An 18485-nucleotide genomic window follows, 5' to 3' on the forward strand; every position below is an offset into this window, starting at 1 on the left:
TGACTGTGTGGGACTGTACGAGCGGTTGTGTGGTGATGTGCACAGACGGCTCCTGACCATGCTGCAGCGATGTGAAGGGATGACTTGCCATGGGTTCGGTGGGCAGGCTGTATGCTTCTGCTAGTGTGTCGGTCGACAGAGGGCGATTGTGTTCAGTCCCGAGGACACGGATTAAAGATCGATTGGATTATGTGATGGCACCTGGGCTATTAGCACGTGTGTTTTAACAATGAACTGCGGGGAGATTCACAATCTATCATTCCAATTGCGAGTCAGACTCCGCTCCTGAACATGCTCTCGGGTGGCGTGGGAATGAATTGGGACATTGCTGTGAATAATTATTGTGTCCACTGTGGCTTCAGGGCCCGTCACATATAATACTGGGGTGGGGGGGGGGGTGTCAGGGGGTGGGTTAGGGTCCTGGGAGGGGAGGGGGCTTAGGGTCCTGGGTGGGGTGGGAGGGGAGAGGGGGGGGGAAGGAGTCAGTGACTTAGGTTCGGTGGGGGGGAGGGGGGGTTTAGGGTATGGGGTGATTTGGGTGTTAGGGTAGGGTATTTTGCGGGGGGTTGGGGCATGGAGGAATTTGGGGGGGGGTTAGGGTACGGGGGGGTATTTGGGAGGTTAGGGTACGGGGTGATTTGGGGGGGTTGGGGTACGGGGTGATTTGGGGGGTTAGGGCACAGGGTTTGGGGGGTTTGGGAGGTTAGGGTACGGGGTGATTTGGGGGGTTGGGATACAGGTTTTTTGGGGGGTTGGGGTGTGGGGGGGTTGGGGTGTGGGGGGATTTGGGGGGTTAGGGTACATGGTTTTTGGGGGGGGTGGTGTATGGGGGGATTTGGAGGGCTAGGGTACAGGGTTTTTGGTAGAGTTGGGGTATGGGGGCATTTGGGTATTTGGGGTATGGGGAGAGTTAGGGGGGGTTGGGATTTGGGGTGTTGGGATATGGGGTGGTTGGTATGGGGAGAGTTAGGGGGGTTGGGATTTGGGGGGTTAGGGTATGGGGTTTTTGGGGGGTTGGGGTATGGGGGGATTTGGAGGGTTAGGGTACAGGATTTTTGGGGGGTTGGCGTATGGGGGGATTTTGTGGGTTGCAGTATGGGGGGAGTTAGGGGGTTAGGATACGGGGGTGAGGGGGGATTTGGAGTTTGGGGGGTTGGGGTACGGGTGTTTTGTGGGGGTTGGATTTTGGGGGTTGAGGTATGGGGTGATTTGGGGGGGTTGGGGAACTGGGCCCGGATTCAGTGGGGAAATGAGGGTGAAAGTGCACCTCTGTGACAGTGCCAGAGAGAGCTTGTTAATTCACTGCACCATTTATTTACAAGGCAACTCGATCTTATTTAAAAATAAATAGTGTGTGTATTTATGGACACAGCGTATCTGGACGGAACTGCTCACTGCAGCCACCACACAGCCATTCACTGCTGGGCGGGCGGGCGGGCTGAGCCAGGAGCAGCACGTCCCGGGGGTGTACAGGCTAAAATACAACTTATCGCTTATCTGTTCATTCCATGGCTGATCCGTACAGAGTCTGTACAGACCCCGAGCGATCTTGTGCAGACCTCGGGGGACTTGGTTCAGGCTCAGTCTTTGAGTATTCTCAAGACAGAGATCAATAGATTTTTGGATATTAAGGGAATCGAGGGATATGGGGATCGGGCGGGAAAGTGGAGTTGAGGTAGTGATCTCATTGAATGGCAGAGCAGGCTCGAGGGGCCGAATGGCCGACTCCTGCTCCTAAATCATGTGTTCTTATGACCCCGAGAGATATTGTACCCACCCTGGGAGGTATTGTACGGACCCCAGGAGACCCCATACCGACCCCGGGCATCTGGGCTCGGCACTGAGTCCGTGACCTCCCCTGGGGCCACAGTAATGGTGCTACAGTCGGTCTCAGTGAGAGGGGGAGATTGGCCAGGGTTCCTGCTCCTCCCCCCCCCCCCCTCCAACCCCGCTCTGGTCGCTGTGAGGGTCTGTCCTCGCACTCATTCTCCGGGGCCACGTACAAACGGCCACTGGGGTTAGGGAGGAGGGGGCGTTTAGCATCTTCTGCACCCATTACCAGTATTACCATGTTAGCATCTTCAGAGGGAGGGAGAAAAGGATTTTATTTTTAAAAAATCACCAAATGTTAAACGCTTCATTTGTGTAAGGGAGCTCGAGTCTGATATATAGGCCTGGCTTTTTATCTGGTTTTTGCCTCTCCCAGGAGATCACGTGGCTCCGGTTGGGGTGGAGTGTAGAATGTTTCGGTGTAAGGGGTGTCGCAGTTGTGTGGGGCGGACTGGTTGGGCCGGGTGCTCTTTGCCTTTCCGCCATTGTTCATTGTTCGTGGGTTTATATGTAACCTTCAGGGCTGCTGACCGAGGGCCGTGCGGCTCTTTGTCGGCCGATGCGGACACGATGGACCGAAATGGCCTCCTTCTGCGCTGTAAATGTCTATGTTTCTGTCGACGACCATTGCCGTTAGGCTGAAACATTTCATTTGGATGGATAATCTTTTGTTTAAAATGGTCACGAGACACATATTCTCTTCTGTCTTCAAGCCACGGAGGCAACGAGAGAGCAGGCGGGTGGGGCTAATGTATTCGCTTCATGGGTTCTTTGCTTAAGAATTCATAGCAACACATTGCTATTAAGAACCAGTTGGTTTATTCGCAAAAGGTTTAACAATCACACTGCACATTACCAGTTCATCCACCAGACTCACAACCACCTGCCCCATCGTGGATCCCCCGAACCCAACTGGCCGGGGTTTTATTGAGTCTTGAAAGCTCATCACCATCATCATCATAGGCAGTCCCTCGGAATCGAGGAAGACTTGCTTCCACTCCCAAAGTGAGTCCTCTGGTGGCTGAACAGTCCGATACGAGAGCCACAGATCCTGTCACAGGTGGGACAGACATTCGTCGAGGGAAGGGGTGGGTGGGGCTGGTTTGCCGCACGCTCCTTCCACTGCCTGTGCCTGACCTCTTCACTCTCTGCGTTGAGACTCGAAGAGCTCAGCGTCCTCCCGGATGCACTTTCTCCACCTCGGGCGGTCTGCGGGCCAGGGTCTCCCAGGTGTCGGTGGGGATATCGCACTTTACCAGGGAGGCTTTGAGGGTGTCCTTGTAACGCTTTGGCTCACTTACCATGAAGGAGCTCCGCATAAAGCATTTGCTGAGGGAGTCTCGTGTCTGGCATGTGAACAATGTGGCCTGCCCAGCGAAGCTGATCGAGTGTGGTCAGTGCTTCAATGCTGGGGATGTTGGCCTGGTCGAGGACACTGATGTTGGTGCACCTGACCTCCCAGGGGATTTGCAGGATCTTGCAGAGACATCGTTGGTGATATATCTCCAGCGACTTGAGGTGCCTTCTGTACATGGTCCATGCCTCTGATCCATACAGGAGGGCGGGTATTACTACAACCCTGCAGACCATGAGCTTGGTGGTAGATTTGAGGGCCTGGTCTTCAAACACTCTTTTCCTCAGACGGCCGAAGGCTGCACTGGCGCACTGGAGGCGGTGTTGTAAGCTACTCACAACTCAACAGTTCTACCAACCCGTGAGCATACTCACAGGGGCACACATTACAGGGGTGGACGGAGGGCTATGGATTTGCTGCAGTCAGGTGGTCACAGGAGAACGCCAGACCTGTTCCTGGGGCCAGGAGCAGAGCCAGGCACAGGGTAGGCAGGAGATGGGCGGACCATTCATCTGCATTTTCCACAAATCTTTGGAAGCAGGAAATTGGCCCAAGGTGTAGCGGGTGGGTAACGTTCAGGGGAGGTCATCGGAGCCCACAGCCGGTGAGCTGCGATTGGAGAAGCGAGTGTGCGGGGGCTCGGGGTGCGGGGGACTGAGCCACAGTGTGAGACTTGGCCACGTTCAGGGTCTCACGGCACTGCTGCACCCCAGCAGCAACCATTCCCAGCACGGCGGGTTCCCTCAAACTCTCACAGTCAGGGCACCGCACCCAAACCCTCACTACAATACGTCCCATATCACCGATACTGCACCGTATCTAGACCCTCACTACAATACGTCCCGTATCACCGATACTGCACCGTATCTAGACCCTCACTACAATACGTCCCATATCACCGATACTGCACCGTATCTAGACCCTCACTACAATACGTCCCGTATCACCGATACTGCACCGTATCTAGACCCTCACTACAATACGTCCCGTATCACCGATACTGCACCGTATCTAGACCCTCACTACAATACGTCCCGTATCACCGATACTGCACCATATCTAGACCCTCACTACAATACGTCCCGTATCACCGATACTGCACCGTATCTAGACCCTCACTACAATACGTCCTATAGCTCACCCACCCGCCACAGTTAGACCTACTGCCCCCGCACACTGCGCACATACCCCACATGGCCCCCCGTACCTGTCACTGTGCTGTACCCCGCTCTGTCCACCGTACTCTCTCCCCTGCCATGTACCCCACTCTGCCCCCCGCACTGCCCCCCCATACCCCACACAGCCCCCGTACCACGCACTGCTACCCCCCGTACTCTTCCCCCTTGCCATGTACCTCGCTGTACCCCCCGCATTGCCTCCCCCGTACCCCAAACTGCCCCTGTACCCTTCCCCTGCCATGTACCCCGCTGTGCCTCCCACTCTGCCCCCCGCAGTGACACCATACCCTTACCACGCACATTGCTCTGTACCCCCCCGCACTGCCCCCCGCACTGCTCCCCCTGTACCCGCCCCACTGCCATGTACCCCCTGCAGCGTGTGATCGGTGCTGTACCGTAACCAGTTGTAGTTTGTGCCAGGTTAGTTGCTGTCCCGGTGGGTGTCAGTATGAACACTGCTGGTTTGTGTTGTGTGATGGACCCTCGCTGAGTCACTCAGAGTTGAACGTTTGTTGTGGAACCTCTCCCGCAGAACCCCGACATCGTGCTGGTGCACTACCTGAACGTGCCGGCTCCCGAGGACTGCGGCAAGATGTGCGGCCCCATCCTCTGCTCCGTCAACAGCGACCGCAAGGAGTGGCTGAAGTGGTCAAAGGAAGAACTCATCGGTCAGCTGAAGCCAATGTGTAAGCTCTGCCTTGTAGCTCACGGTATAGAGCCCCGATCCCCGATCCCGATCAGCCCCGATCCCGATCAGCCCCGATCCCTATCCGCCCCGATCCCGATCAGCCCCGATCCCGATCCCGATCCGCCCCGATCCGCCCCAGTCCCGATTCCTATCCGCCCCGATCCCGATCAGCACCGATCCCGCCCCTAGCTCCGATCCCGATCAGCACCGATCCCGCCCCGAGCCCCGATCCCGATCAGCACCGATCCCGCCCCCCAGCCCCGATCCCGATCAGCACCGATCCCGCCCCTAGCCCCGATCCCGATCAGCACCAATCCCGCCCCGAGCCCCGATCCCGATCAGCACCGATCCCGATCAGCACCGATCCCGCCCCCAGCCCCGATCCCGATCAGCACCGTTCCCGCCCCCAGCCCCGATCCCGATCAGCACCAATCCCGCCCCCAGCCCCGATCCCGATCAGCACCGATCCCGATCAGCACCAATCCCGCCCCGAGCCCCGATCCCGATCAGCACCGATCCCGATCAGCACCGATCCCGCCCCCAGCCCCGATCCCGATCAGCACCGATCCCGATCCCGATCAGCACCGATCCCGCCCCCAGCCCCGATCCCGATCAGCACCGATCCCGATCCCGATCAGCACCGATCCCGCCCCCAGCCCCGATCCCGATCAGCACCGATCCCGATCCCGATCAGCACCGATCCCGCCCCTAGCCCCGATCCCGATCAGCCCCGATCCCGATCAGCACCGATCCCGCCCCTAGCCCCGATCCCGATCAGCCCCGATCCCGATCCCGATCAGCTCCGATCCCGCCCCCAGCCCGATCCCAATCAGCACCGATCCCAATCTGCCCCGATCCCAGTCCGCCTCGATCAGCACCTTACCATCCTGGAAATGAGAGAGGTAGAACACGTTAATGTTAAGCCGCGGTAAACCTATCGGCAGGAGTGGCACTGCATCACTGTGGGCAGAAGGGGTTCCACCACCGGTCCGTGCTGAGACAGCCGGGCTCAACCAGGGGGGATGGTGGGGGGCTCCAGGTTCCCCGGGCTGCAGGGGGGTGGGACTCCGGGTTCCCCAGGGCTCGGGGGAATGGGGAATGGGGGGTCCAGACTCCGGGTTCCCCGGGTTGGGGGAGTGGGTGGGGGGGGGCTCTGGGCTCGGGGGAGTGGGGGTGGGGAGGGGGGTGAGGGGGAACCGGTTCCAGGGGTCCCATTGTCAAACAGCCTCCAATCCTCTCGGCCGTTTGAGTCAGAGTCGCTCTCCAGAGTGAGTCACACTTTCAGAAGATGAGGAAAGCAAAATGAAAAGTAAATTATCGATCTGGAAAGTTGTCCCTCCCTCTCCCCCACTCTCTCGCCCCCTCGCGCTCTCCCTCGCCCCCTCGCGCTCTCCCTCGCCCCCTCGCGCTCTCCCTCGCCCCCCCTCGCGCTCTCCCTCGCGCTCTCCCTAGTGCTCTCCCTCGCGCTCTCCCTCGCCCCCTCGCGCTCTCCCTCGCCCTCCCTCGCCCCCCCCTCGCGCTCTCCCTCGCCCCCTCGCGCTCTCCCTCGCCCCCTCGCGCTCTCCCTCGCCCCCCCTCGCGCTCTCCCTCGCGCTCTCCCTAGTGCTCTCCCTCGCGCCCTCCCTCGCCCCCTCGCGCTCTCCCTCGCCCCCTCGCGCCCTCCCTCGCCCCCTCGCGCTCTCCCTCGCCCCCTAGCGCTCTCCCTCGCCCCCTCGCGCTCTCCCTCGCCCCTCGCCCCCTCGCGCTCTCCTTCGCCCCCTCGCGCTCTCCCTCGCCCTTCGCCCCCTCGCGCTCTCCCTCGCCCTTCGCCCCCTCGCGCTCTCCCTCGCCCTTCGCCCCCTCGCGCTCTCCCTCGCCCTTCGCCCCCTCGCGCTCTCCCTCGCCCCTCGCCCCCTCGCGCTCTCCCTCGCCCTTCGCCCCCTCGCGCTCTCCCTCGCCCTTCGCCCCCTCGCGCTCTCCCTCGCCCCCTCGCGCTCTCCCTCGCCCCTCGCCCCCTCGCGCTCTCCCTCGCCCCCTCGCGCTCTCCCTCGCCCCTCGCCCCGTCGCGCTCTCCCTCGCCCCGTCGCGCTCTCCCTCGCCCCCTCGCGCTCTCCCTCGCCCCCTCGCGCGCTCCCTCGCGCTCTCCCTCGCCCCCTCGCCCTCTCTCCCTCGCCCCCTCGCGCTCTCCCTCGCCCCCTCGCGCTCTCCCTCGCGCTCTCCCTCGCCCCCTCGCGCTCCCCTTCGCGCTCTCCCTCGCCCCCTCGCGCGCTCCCTCGCCCTCTCGCGCGCTCCCTCGCCCCTATTATAGAGGCAGCATTCATTGTTTCTGTGTTCTCTTTCAGTCCATTGCATTAAGTGGACGTGCAGCAATGGCAATGGAGCCACAGAGTTCTCAGTCGAACAACTAGTCCATCAGGTGCTTGAAAGCCAGCAGGCAAAGCCTCTGCCCCGGACTCACGCCTGTCTCTGCAACAGTGGCCTTGGTAAGTGCGGTGCTCTCAGCCGATCACAGCTGCTGATTTCAGAGGGGTGAGAATGGATCCGGCCCGGGTAAATGGGAATCAAAGATCGGCCGGCAAAACTAATGGGCTGCCTTTACAGGGCCGATGATTCGGGTACAGTCGAGGTACGTTCAAACTTGGGGGAAAGGTAGGGCAACTAAAGTCGGAGAAAGAGAGAGAGTGTAAGATGAAGCAGAGTAAAGGGGCGTATGACAGAAGTCAGGCTGAGAATACACGTGAGAACCAGGCTGAATATAGAAAGTCCAGAGGGGAAGTGAAAAAGGAAATAAGATGGGGCAGAGAGAGAGTACGAGAATAGGTTGGCAGCTAACATAAAAGGGAATTGCAAAGTCTTCTATTGGCATGTAAATAGTGAGTAGTGGGTAGTGGGAGGAGGGCTGGGCCCGAGTAGGGACCAGAAAGGAGGCTACCCAGGAGATACAGAGCTGAGGTGCTACATGAATATTTTGCTTCTGTCCTCACGTGAAGGCCTTGGAGAGAGCGCGGAAAATATTTAAGGGAATGATTCCAAGAATGAGGGACTTCAGTGAAGTGGGCGGACAGGAGAAGCCGGGGTTGTTCTCCTTGGAGCAGAGAAGGTTGAGAGGAGATTTGATCGAGGTGTTCAAAATCAGGAGGGGTCTGGACAGAGTAGAGAGAGAGAGAAACTGTTCCCATTGGCGGAAGGGTCGGGAACCAGAGGGCACAGATTTAAGGCGATTGGCAGAAAGGCGACACAAGGGAAAACGTTTTTAGGCAGGGAGTGGTTAGGATCTGGAATGCGCTGCCCGAGAGGGCGGTGGAGGCAGACTCAACCGTGGCTTTCAAAAGGGAGTTGGATAAGTGCCTGAAGGAAAAATAATTGCAGGGCTACGGGGAAAGGGCGGGGGGAGTGGGACTGGCTGTGAGGTGCTCTTGCAGAGAGCCGGCACGGGCTCGACGGGCCGAATGGCCATCTGTGCTGTAACCGTTCTATGATTCTGTGGCGAGACCCCTGTACGGTTTGTTCGGTTACAACGATGTTGGTTGAAGGTCATTTGGTGTTGCAGTGGCTGGCGATGTCACCAGTTAGCGTGGCGATTGTGCGTTCCTCCATCTCCCAGATACCGACTGCCTGTCGGTGGGATCGAGGGGAGGCAGCCGCTCACCGGGTGTGAGCCGGGACACCGTGTGTCGGCAGCCGGTCCTCAACACGGAGGGGTTCACACCGAGCGTCATACAGTCTTCATGTCTTCATTCACAATCACACCATCGGGAGGGGCGGCTGGATAATACAGACCAGGAGCGGGAGTTACAGTTCATCCTTCCCCGTCCGTCAGCACTGTGCCCACTGCTGGCATAGGGGGCGTCTCCGCACACCCCTCTCCCCCGCCCCCCCACTCCCCTCCCACTCCCTCCCTGTGCTGAGATTGTGGGTCGAGGTGTCTCTCCCCGCCCCCCCCCCCCCCCCCCCAGTGTTGATATTGTGGGGCGGGGTGTATTTTTGGTGATTAAGACGTGCTATAATCCACTGTCTGTCTTTCTCTGCCCCCCCAGTGTTGGTATTATGGGGCGGGGTGTATTTTCAGTGATTAAGACGTGCTATAATCCGCTGTCCGTCTTTCTCTGCCCCCTCAGTGTTGGTATTATGGGGCGGGGTGTATTTTTGGTGATTAAGACGTGCTATAATCCGCTGTCCGTCTTTCTCTGCCCCCTCAGTGTTGGTATTATGGGGCGGGGTGTATTTTCAGTGATTAAGACGTGCTATAATCCACTGTCTGTCTTTCTCTGCTCTCCCAGTGTTGGTATTATGGGGCGGGGTGTATTTTTGGTGATTAAGACGTGCTATAATCCGCTGTCTGTCTTTCTCTGTCCCCCCAGTGTTGATATTATGGGGCGGGGTGTATTTTTGGTGATTAAGACGTGCTATAATCCGCTGTCCGTCTTTCTCTGTCCCCCCAGTGTTGATATTGTGGGGCGGGGTGTATTTTTGGTGATTAAGACGTGCTATAATCCGCTGTCTGTCTTTCTCTGTCCCCCCAGTGTTGATATTGTGGGGCGGGGTGTATTTTTGGTGATTAAGACGTGCTATAATCCGCTGTCTGTCTTTCTCTGTCCCCCCTTACCCGAGCAGGAACAACCGGCAGCATTCCTCACCGATGTAACAGCACCAAGCACCGGATCATATCGCCCAAAGTGGACATCCGCCTCAGCTCGTACTCGGCCTTAACGGAGGTGCAGAACCTGTCGGGCAGCGAGAGCAAGAGCGAGAGCCCGGACAGGAAAGGGGTGAAGCTCTCTCAGGCCGCGCCGCAGGTTAACGGGAGCAGCGAGGTGTCGTCCTCCAACTCGCGGGAGGAGCCCGACCCCGGCCACACCCCGCCGGCCGCCCGCACCAACGGCTTCTACGATGACCGGGAGCTGGGCTCCGCCGCCATCGCCACCAGCGTGCCGAACCTGGCAGTGGCCGGGGCGAGCTGCGGCCTGCCGCGCAACGCTGTCCTCCTGATGACGGGTATCGGGGACAAGCCGGTGTCCCTGGGCCGGGCCGGGCTCACCCCCAGTCAGCAGCTGATCGCCGCCGGTTCCAGCGCTCAGGGGCTGTCGCTGAGCGGCTGCAACATGCCCCTGGCCCCGCCGGACAGCGGCTTGGGCTTGGCCCTGCTGCCCAGCTCGGCCGGGGGTCTGGCCCTGTCCCAGGCCGCCGAGGCCCACATGGACACCTCCGAGCCCGGCACTGCCTTCGACCCCGACTCCTTCCTCAACAGCCCCAAGCTGGGCCAGACGTACGGGGGAGGAGGAGGAGGGGGTGCCCAGGAATCCGCCGGCCTCCCCGGCTCCTTCGCCGCGGCCGGCCTGCCCGATCCCGGCTTTCCCGGCAGCGGGCTGAAGCAGGAGCCGGACTTGACGGGCGAGAACTCGGACAAAAGCCCGGAGGCGAGAGCCGAATACAGAACCCCTGCCGCCTCCTCCGCCTCCGCCGACGTGCCCGCCTTCCTCGCCCAGTGCCCCGGCCTGGCCTCGGCTGCCCAGGCATTCGCCGCCAAGGCCCCTGCCTCTGCCACGGCGAGCTCGGCGCCGCCCGGCGTGGGCCCCACCGCCGCCCTGGAGAACATGGACTACAGCAGCGCCGACTCGCCCAAGGGCGGTTACGCCGCCGCTGCCTTCGGCCGGCGCCCGTCCCGCCCCCACAACAGGTTCTTCATCGAGGACGACAAGGCCCGGGGGGCGGCCTGCGTGGCAGCCCCCGCCCTCCCCGGCGGCCCGAAGACCGAGCCCGCCTCCCAGTTTCCCCCGGAGCACGGAGCCGGCAGGCGGGTGAAGGAGGAGCTGCCGGCCTTCCGGGCCGCCGCCCGGGAGGCGGAGATGCCCATGGACACCACGGCGCAGCTCAGCGCCCAGGCGGACATGGCCCCGGCGCAGCAGGCCGCGGGGATGGGGCAGGCCGTCAAGGCCGAGGGCCGGTACGAGGCGGGCGGGCCGGCTGGCGGGGCGTTGGAGCTGCCGTGCGGCCACGTCCCCGACCTGTACAGCATCATCCAGAGCGACCTGTCCTCCCCCTCGGTCTCCTCGTCCAACGTCGACCTCAACATCGACCACTTCGACCTCTCCTTCGACAGCCAGTTCCCCGACCTCATCTCCGACTTCATGGCGGACGGCGGCGGCGGCCATGACACCGGCGGCGGCGCCTACGGCCAGTACGGCGGCGCCGACGACCCGCTGGCCCCTGCCGAGAGCCCCGGGCAGCGCGTCTCCACAAGCTACCCCGAGCTGGCCCCTCCCACGGGCAGCTACAGCCAGCAGCAGCAAAGGCCCCCGCGGCAGGCCAGCACCCCCGCCGATGTGCCGTTCTCCGAGGCGCCGGTAAACCCCGCAGACTCCACGCAATCTTCACCCGGCGGCGTGGCCGAGAGCGGGCCGGCAGTGACCATCACCGATTTCTCGCCCGAGTGGTCCTATCCGGAGGTAAGGTACTCTCTTTCAGCTATTCACTCTGTATTCCTCCCCCACCCCCACCTCCTTCCCCTCCTGTCTGGACAGAGGAAATATCCAGGCGGTGTTACATAAGAAATAGGAGCAGGGGTAGGCCAGAGGGCACCTCGAGCCTGCTCCGCCATTTAATCCGATCATGGACTCCGCTCCACTCCCCATAACCCCTTATTCCCTTATCGTTTAAGAAACTGTCTATTTCTGTCTTAAATATATTCAATGTCCCAGCCTCCACAGCTCTCTGAGGCAGCGAATTCCACAGATTCACAAGCCTCAGAAGCAATTTCTCCTCATCTCAGTTTTAAATGGGCGGCCCCTTATTCTAAGACCGTGCCCTCTAGTTCTAGTCTCCCCCATCAGTGGAAACATCCTCTCTGCATCCACCTTGTCAAGCCCCCTCATAATCTTATATGTTTCGAGAAGATCACCTCTCATTCTTCTGAATTCCAATGAGTAGAGGCCCAACCTATTCAACCTTTCCTCATAAGTCAACAACCCTCATCCCCGGGATCAACCGAGTGAACCTTCTCTGAACTGCCTCCACAGCAAGTATATTCTTTCGTAAATATGAAAACCAAAAATGCAGGCAGTATTCCAGGTGTGGCCTCACCAATACCCTGTATAGCTGTAGCAAGACTTCCCTGCTTTTATACTCCATCCCCTTTGCAATAAAGGCCAAGATTCCATTGGCCTTCCTGATCACTTACTGTATCTGCAGACTATCCTTTTGTGTTTCATGCACAAGTACCCCCAGGTCCCGCTGTACTGCGGCACTTTGCAATTTTTCTCCATTTAAACAATAACTTGCTCTTTAATTTTTTTCTGCCAAAGTGCGTGACCTCACACTCTCCGACATTATACTCCATCTGCCAAATTTTTGCCCACTCACTTAGCCTGTCTATGTCCTTTTGCAGATTTTTTGTGTCCTCCTCACACATTGCTTTTCCTCCCATCTTTGTATCATCAGCAAATGTGGCTACGTTACACTCGGTCCCTTCTTCCAAGTCATTTGGTACAGCATTTGGAATCTGTTCTGGAACGTGCTGCCTGCAAGGGCGGTGGGAGCAGATTCAACAGTAACTTTCAAACCGGGAATTGGATAAATATTTGACGGGGAAACATTCACCGGGCTGTGGGGAAAGAGCAGGGGGAGTGGGACTGATTGGCTCGCTCGCTCACAGAGCCGGCACAGGCTCGATGGGCCATAAGAACATAAGAATTAGGAACAGGAGTAGGCCATCTAGCCCCTCGAGCCTGCTCCGCCATTCAACAAGATCATGGCTGATCTGGCCGTGGACTCAGCTCCACTTACCCGCCCTCTCCCCGTAACCCTTAATTCCCTTATTGGTTAAAAATCTATCTATCTGTGACTTGAATACATTCAATGAGCTAGCCTCAACTGCTTCCTTGGGCAGAAAATTCCACAGATTCACAACCCTCTGGGAGAAGAAATTCCTTCTCAACTCGGTTTTAAATTGGCTCCCCCGTATTTTGAGGCTGTGCCAACGAGTTCTAGTCTCCCCGACCAGTGGAAACAACCTCTCTGCCTCTATCTTGTCTATCCCTTTCATTATTTTAAATGTTTCTATAAGATCACCCCTCATCCTTCTGAACTCCAACGAGTAAAGACCCAGTCTACTCAATATATCATCATTTGGTAACCCCCCTCATCTCCGGAATCAGCCTAGTGAATCGTCTCTGTACCCCCTCCAAAGCTAGTGTATCCTTCCTTAAGTAAGGTGACCAAAACTGCACGCAGTACTCCAGGTGCAGCCTCACCAATACCCTGTACAGTTGCAGCAGGACCTCCCTGCTTTTGTACTCCATCCCTCTCGCAATGAAGGCCAAAATTGCATTCGCCTTCCTGATTACCTGCTGCACCTGCAAACTAACTTTTTGGGATTCATGCACAAGGACCCCCAGGTCCCTCTGTACCACAGCATGTTGTAATTTCTCCCCATTCAAATAATATTCTCTTTTACTGTTTTTTTCCCCAAGGTGGATGACCTCACACTTTCCGACATTGTATTCCATCTGCCAAACCTTAGCCCATTCGCTTAACCTATCTAAATCTCTTTGCAGCCTCTCTGTGTCCTCCACACAACCCGCTTTCCCACTAATCTTTGTGTCATCTGCAAATTTTGTTACACTACACTCTGTCCCCTCTTCCAGGTCATCTATGTATATTGTAAATAGTTGTGGTCCCAGCACCGATCCCTGTGGCACACCACTAACCACCGATTTCCAACCCGAAAAGGACCCATTTATCCCGACTCTCTGCTTTCTGTTCGCCAGCCAATTCTCAATCCATGTAATACATTTCCTCTGACTCCGCGTACCTTTATCTTCTGCTCAATGGCCTCCTCCTGTGCGGTGAGATTCTGTGTCGATGGGAGGTGTGGGAGCCCTGGGCTGCCCTTTGAATCCCTATCCTTCAGTGGGCAGGCGGGAGTGAGCGGCATTCGGTCTCCCCAGGATAGCCCTGTAGCCTGGCTGGGGTCCGAGAATGGGGTCTCCCATCACTGGGAGAGTGTCACAGAGGGCACTGGTTCATAGAAACATAGAAAATAGGTGCAGGAGTAGGCCATTCGGCCCTTCGAGCCTGCACCACCATTCAATATGATCATGGCTGATCATTCCCTCAGTACCCCATTCCTGCTTTCTCTCCATACCCCTTGATCCCTTTAGCCGTAAGGCCCACATCTAATTCCCTTTTGAATATATCTAACGAACTGGCCTCAACAACTTTCTGTGGTAGAAAATTCCACAGGTTCACAATTCTCTGAGTGAAGAAGTTTCTCCTCATCTCGGTCCTAAATGGCTTACCCCTTATCCTTAGACTGTGACCCCTGGTTCTGGACTTCCCCAGCATCGGGTACATTCTTCCTGCATCTAACCTGACCAATCCTGTCAGAATTTTACACGTTTCTATGAGATCCCCTCTTATTCTTCTAAATTCCAGTCAGTATAAGCCCAGTCGATCCAGGGTACTGGCTCACGCCCCACTTCACGTTCACTGGGAGAGTGTCACACAGGGCACTGCGCGACACTCTCCCAGTGAGCGTGATGTGAAGCGTGAGCCTCACATCAGGAGCATATTTGCTCTTCGAAGAAACTGCACCCGGGTGGGTTTAAAGTAAAACACTGCGGATGCTGGGAATCTGAGCAAAAAGCAGATAATGCTGGCGTCACTGGGCAGATCAGGGAGCCTCGGTGCAGCGGAGAAGCTGCACTGGGTTGTGGCAGGCCAGCAGAATAATCGCTCACGCGGATGTGAGTCTCGGTGACTAAAAGCGCTGTGTTTTATTGTGCACAGGGTGGTGTGAAGGTCCTAATCACGGGCCCGTGGACCGATGGCAACGACAGGTACTCCTGTGTCTTTGACCTGGTAACCGTGCCAGCTTCTCTCATCCAGTCCGGGGTCCTGCGTTGTTACTGCCCAGGTAGGTGCTCACCTCGCTCGACAACACAACACCACCGTTCACCAGCCCGAGGCGCCGAGATGGGGTTGAGGTACAGATCAGCCATGCTCTAATCGAATGGCGGTAACAGGCTCGAGGGGCTGAATGGGCCTCCTCTTGTTCCTGTGTAACAGGCTCGAGGGGCTGAAAGGGCCTCCTCCTGTTCCTGTGTAACAGGCTCGAGGGGCTAAATGGGCCTCCTCCTGTTCCTGTGTAACAGGCTCGAGGGGCTGAATGGGCCTCCTCCTGTTCCTGTGTAACAGGCTCGAGGGGCTGAATGGGCCTCCTCCTGTTCCTGTGTAACAGGCTCGAGGGGCTGAATGGACCTCCTCCTGTTCCTGTATAACAAACTCGAAAAGCTGAATGGGCCTCCTCCTGTTCCTGTGTCACAGGCTCGAGGGGCTGAATGGACCTCCTCCTGTTCCTGTGTAACAGGCTCGAGGGGCTGAATGGGCCTCCTCCTGTTCCTGTGTAACAGGCTCGAGGGGCTGAATGGGCCTCCTCCTGTTCCTGTGTAACAGGCTCGAGGGGCTGAATGGGCCTCCTCCTGTTCCTGTGTCACAGGCTCGAGGGGCTGAATGGACCTCCTCCTGTTCCTGTGTAACAGGCTCGAGGGGCTGAATGGGCCTCCTCCTGTTCCTGTGTAACAGGCTCGAGGGGCTGAATGGGCCTCCTCCTGTTCCTGTGTAACAGGCTCGAGGGGCTGAATGGGCCTCCTCCTGTTCCTGTGTCACAGGCTCGAGGGGCTGAATGGGCCTCCTCCTGTTCCTGTGTAACAGGCTCGAGGGGCTGAATGGGCCCCCTCCTGTTCCTGTGTCCCGGGGTGCGTGGCCGGTAAGATTAGCGATTCGGTGGTGTTATTCACGGTGCCGATAAATGGCTGAGTGCTGACCCGGAATGCCGATGTGCCTGAAGTAACACTGTGCTGCACTTCAGTGTAAGTCACTGTGGAGCGAATCGGGAAAGCTGTGCGGATACTGGCGGAGGGAGGGAACATCAGTCACTGTCGGGGGTGGGGGTGCGGGGGGGTGATCCCGTACCACTGCCTGATCGCTCGGGACGGGTCTCCCGTCCGCCCACCGCACTAAATCCGCACGGACAGCGCGGCGGGGAGCTCGACGTATCTCCCGTCTGCTCGGATCCACGGTCATTCTTCAGCAGCCCGAAGCCGGCTCGAGCCTGCGCTGGGGGCCTTCGATGGGGGAAGGGGGGGCGATGAATGGATTACCCCTCCCCACGACGCTGAGCTGGACACGCGCCCCCCCCCCCCCCCCTTGGTGTGGGGGAAGCGGGAGGTGCTGAATCTGCGCCTGGCAGAAACCGAACGAGACTGCTCTCTGCCCCAACTCTGTCCTGTGTCCCGTGAGGAGAGATTGAGCAGATTAGAACATAAGAACATAAGAATTAGGAACAGGAGTAGGCCATCTAGCCCCTCGAGCCTGCTCCGCCATTCAACAAGACCATGGCTGATCTGGCCGTGGACTCAGCTCCACTTACCCGCCCGCTCCCCGTAACCCTTAATTCCCTTATTGGTTAAAAATCTATCTATCTGTGACTTGCATACATTCAATGAGCTAGCCTCAACTGCTTCCTTGGGCAGAGAATTCCACAGATTCACAACCCTCTGGGAGAAGAAATTCCTTCTCAACTCGGTTTTAAATTGGCTCCCCCGTATTTTGAGGCTGTGCCCCCTAGTTCTAGTCTCCCCGACCAGTGGAAACAACCTCTCTGCCTCTATCTTGTCTATCCCATTCATTATTTTAAATGTTTCTATAAGATCACCCCTCATCCTTCTGAACTCCAACGAGTAAAGACCCAGTCTACTCAATCTATCATCATAAGGTAACCCCCTCATCGCCGGAATCAGCCGAGTGAATCATCTCTGTACCCCCTCCAAAGATAGTATATCCTTCCTTAAGTAAGGTGACCAAAACTGCACGCAGTACTCCAGGTGTGGCCTCACCAATACCCTGTACAGTTGCAGCAGGACCTCCCTGCTTTTGTACTCCATCCCTCGCAATGAAGGCCAACATTGCATTCGCCTTCCTGATTACCTGCTGCACCTGCAAACTAACTTTTTGGGATTCATGCACAAGGACCCCCAGGTCCCTCTGCACCCCAGCATGTTGTAATTTCTCCCCACTCAAATAATATTCCCTTTTTTTTTCCCAAGGTGGATGACCTCACACTTTCCGACATTGTATTCCATCTGCCAAACCTTAGCCCATTCGCTTAACCTATCTAAATCTCTTTGCAGCCTCTCTGTGTCCTCTACACAACCCGCTTTCCCACTATTAGGCCTAAACTGAGGTTAGAACAATGAGAGGTGATCTCGTTGACACGTATAAGATTCTGAGGGGTGGGTGGTTTGACAGGGTAGATGCAGGGAGGATGTTTCACTCCCCCGGGCTGGGGAGTCTAGAACCAGGGGTCACACAGTCTCAGGATAAGGGGTCAGCCATTTAGGGACTGAGATGAGGAGGAATTTCTTCACTCAGAGGGTGGTGAATCTTTGGAATTCTCTGCCCCAGAGGGCTGTGGAGGCTCAGTCTGTGAGTATATTCAAGGCTGAGATCGATAGTTTTTGGATATCGAGGGAATCGAGGAATCGGGCGGGAAAGTGGAATTGAGGTCGAAGATCAGCCGTGATCTCATTGGATGGCGGAGCAGGCTCGAGGGGCCGAATGGCCGACTCCTGCTCCTAATTCTGATGTTCAGCTCTCTATTTAACCAGTTGAACTCCCTCCCCCCATTGCCTCGCAGGTGCCTATCCATCCCTAAGTCATCATCATAAGCGGACCCTCGAAGCGAGGATGACTTGCTTCCACGCCCAAAAGGGATGAGTTCGCAGGTGTTTCACTGAAGGACCTAGTAGAAACATAGAAACATAGAAAATAGGTGCAGGAGTAGGCCATTCAGCCCTTCTAGCCTGCACCGCCATTCAATGAGTTCATGGCTGAACTTGAAACTTCAGTACCCCATTCCTGCTTTCTCGCCATACCCCTTGATCCCCCGAGTAGTAAGGACTTCATCTAACTCCCTTTTGAATATTTTTAGTGAATTGGCCCCAACCACTTTCTGTGGCAGAGAATTCCACAGGTTCACCACTCTCTGGGTGAAGAAGTTTCTCCTCATCTCGGTCCTAAATGGCTTACCCCTCATCCTTAGACTGTGTCCCCTGGTTCTGGACTTCCCCAACCTTGGGAACATTCTTCCTGCATCCAACCTGTCCAAACCCGTCAGAATTTTAAACGTTTCTATGAGGTCCCCTCTAATTCTTCTGAACTCCAGTGAATACAAACCCAGTTGATCCAGTCTTTCTTGATAGGTCAGTCCCACCATCCCGGATCCCGAACTGCATCCTGAAGGGTGGAAGATGCCTGTGGGTGGATTTGTTTACCGTGTGGTGGCCGTTGTACACCAGCCACCACACGGGGCTTGACAGAGCTAGGTCTTGGTCCAGTGGCAAGGGTTAACCAGGACGACTGGAGACCAGCTGTGCTGCACGGACCCAGTGCACTCACA

At 57.3% G+C, this 18485-nt stretch overlaps 2 protein-coding genes across 3 annotated transcripts in view; one reads left to right on the top strand and one right to left on the bottom strand.

The window, feature by feature from the left end:
* The window catches only part of LOC139232695 (profilin-1-like), a 762729-nt gene that overhangs the window by 601040 nt on the left and 143204 nt on the right, over positions 1 to 18485 (bottom strand). The window lies entirely within an intron of this gene.
* LOC139232691 (calmodulin-binding transcription activator 2-like) overlaps positions 1 to 18485 on the top strand; it is a 204100-nt gene that overhangs the window by 60069 nt on the left and 125546 nt on the right. Inside the window, exons 6-9 of the mRNA XM_070863166.1 lie at positions 4895 to 5048; positions 7372 to 7512; positions 9644 to 11475; positions 14816 to 14942. Of these exons, the coding sequence (XP_070719267.1) occupies positions 4895 to 5048; positions 7372 to 7512; positions 9644 to 11475; positions 14816 to 14942 (2254 nt within the window). The remainder of the gene's footprint in view (positions 1 to 4894; positions 5049 to 7371; positions 7513 to 9643; positions 11476 to 14815; positions 14943 to 18485) is intronic.

This window comes from Pristiophorus japonicus, chromosome 20, assembly GCF_044704955.1.
Source record: "Pristiophorus japonicus isolate sPriJap1 chromosome 20, sPriJap1.hap1, whole genome shotgun sequence".
NCBI lineage: Eukaryota > Metazoa > Chordata > Chondrichthyes > Pristiophoridae > Pristiophorus > Pristiophorus japonicus.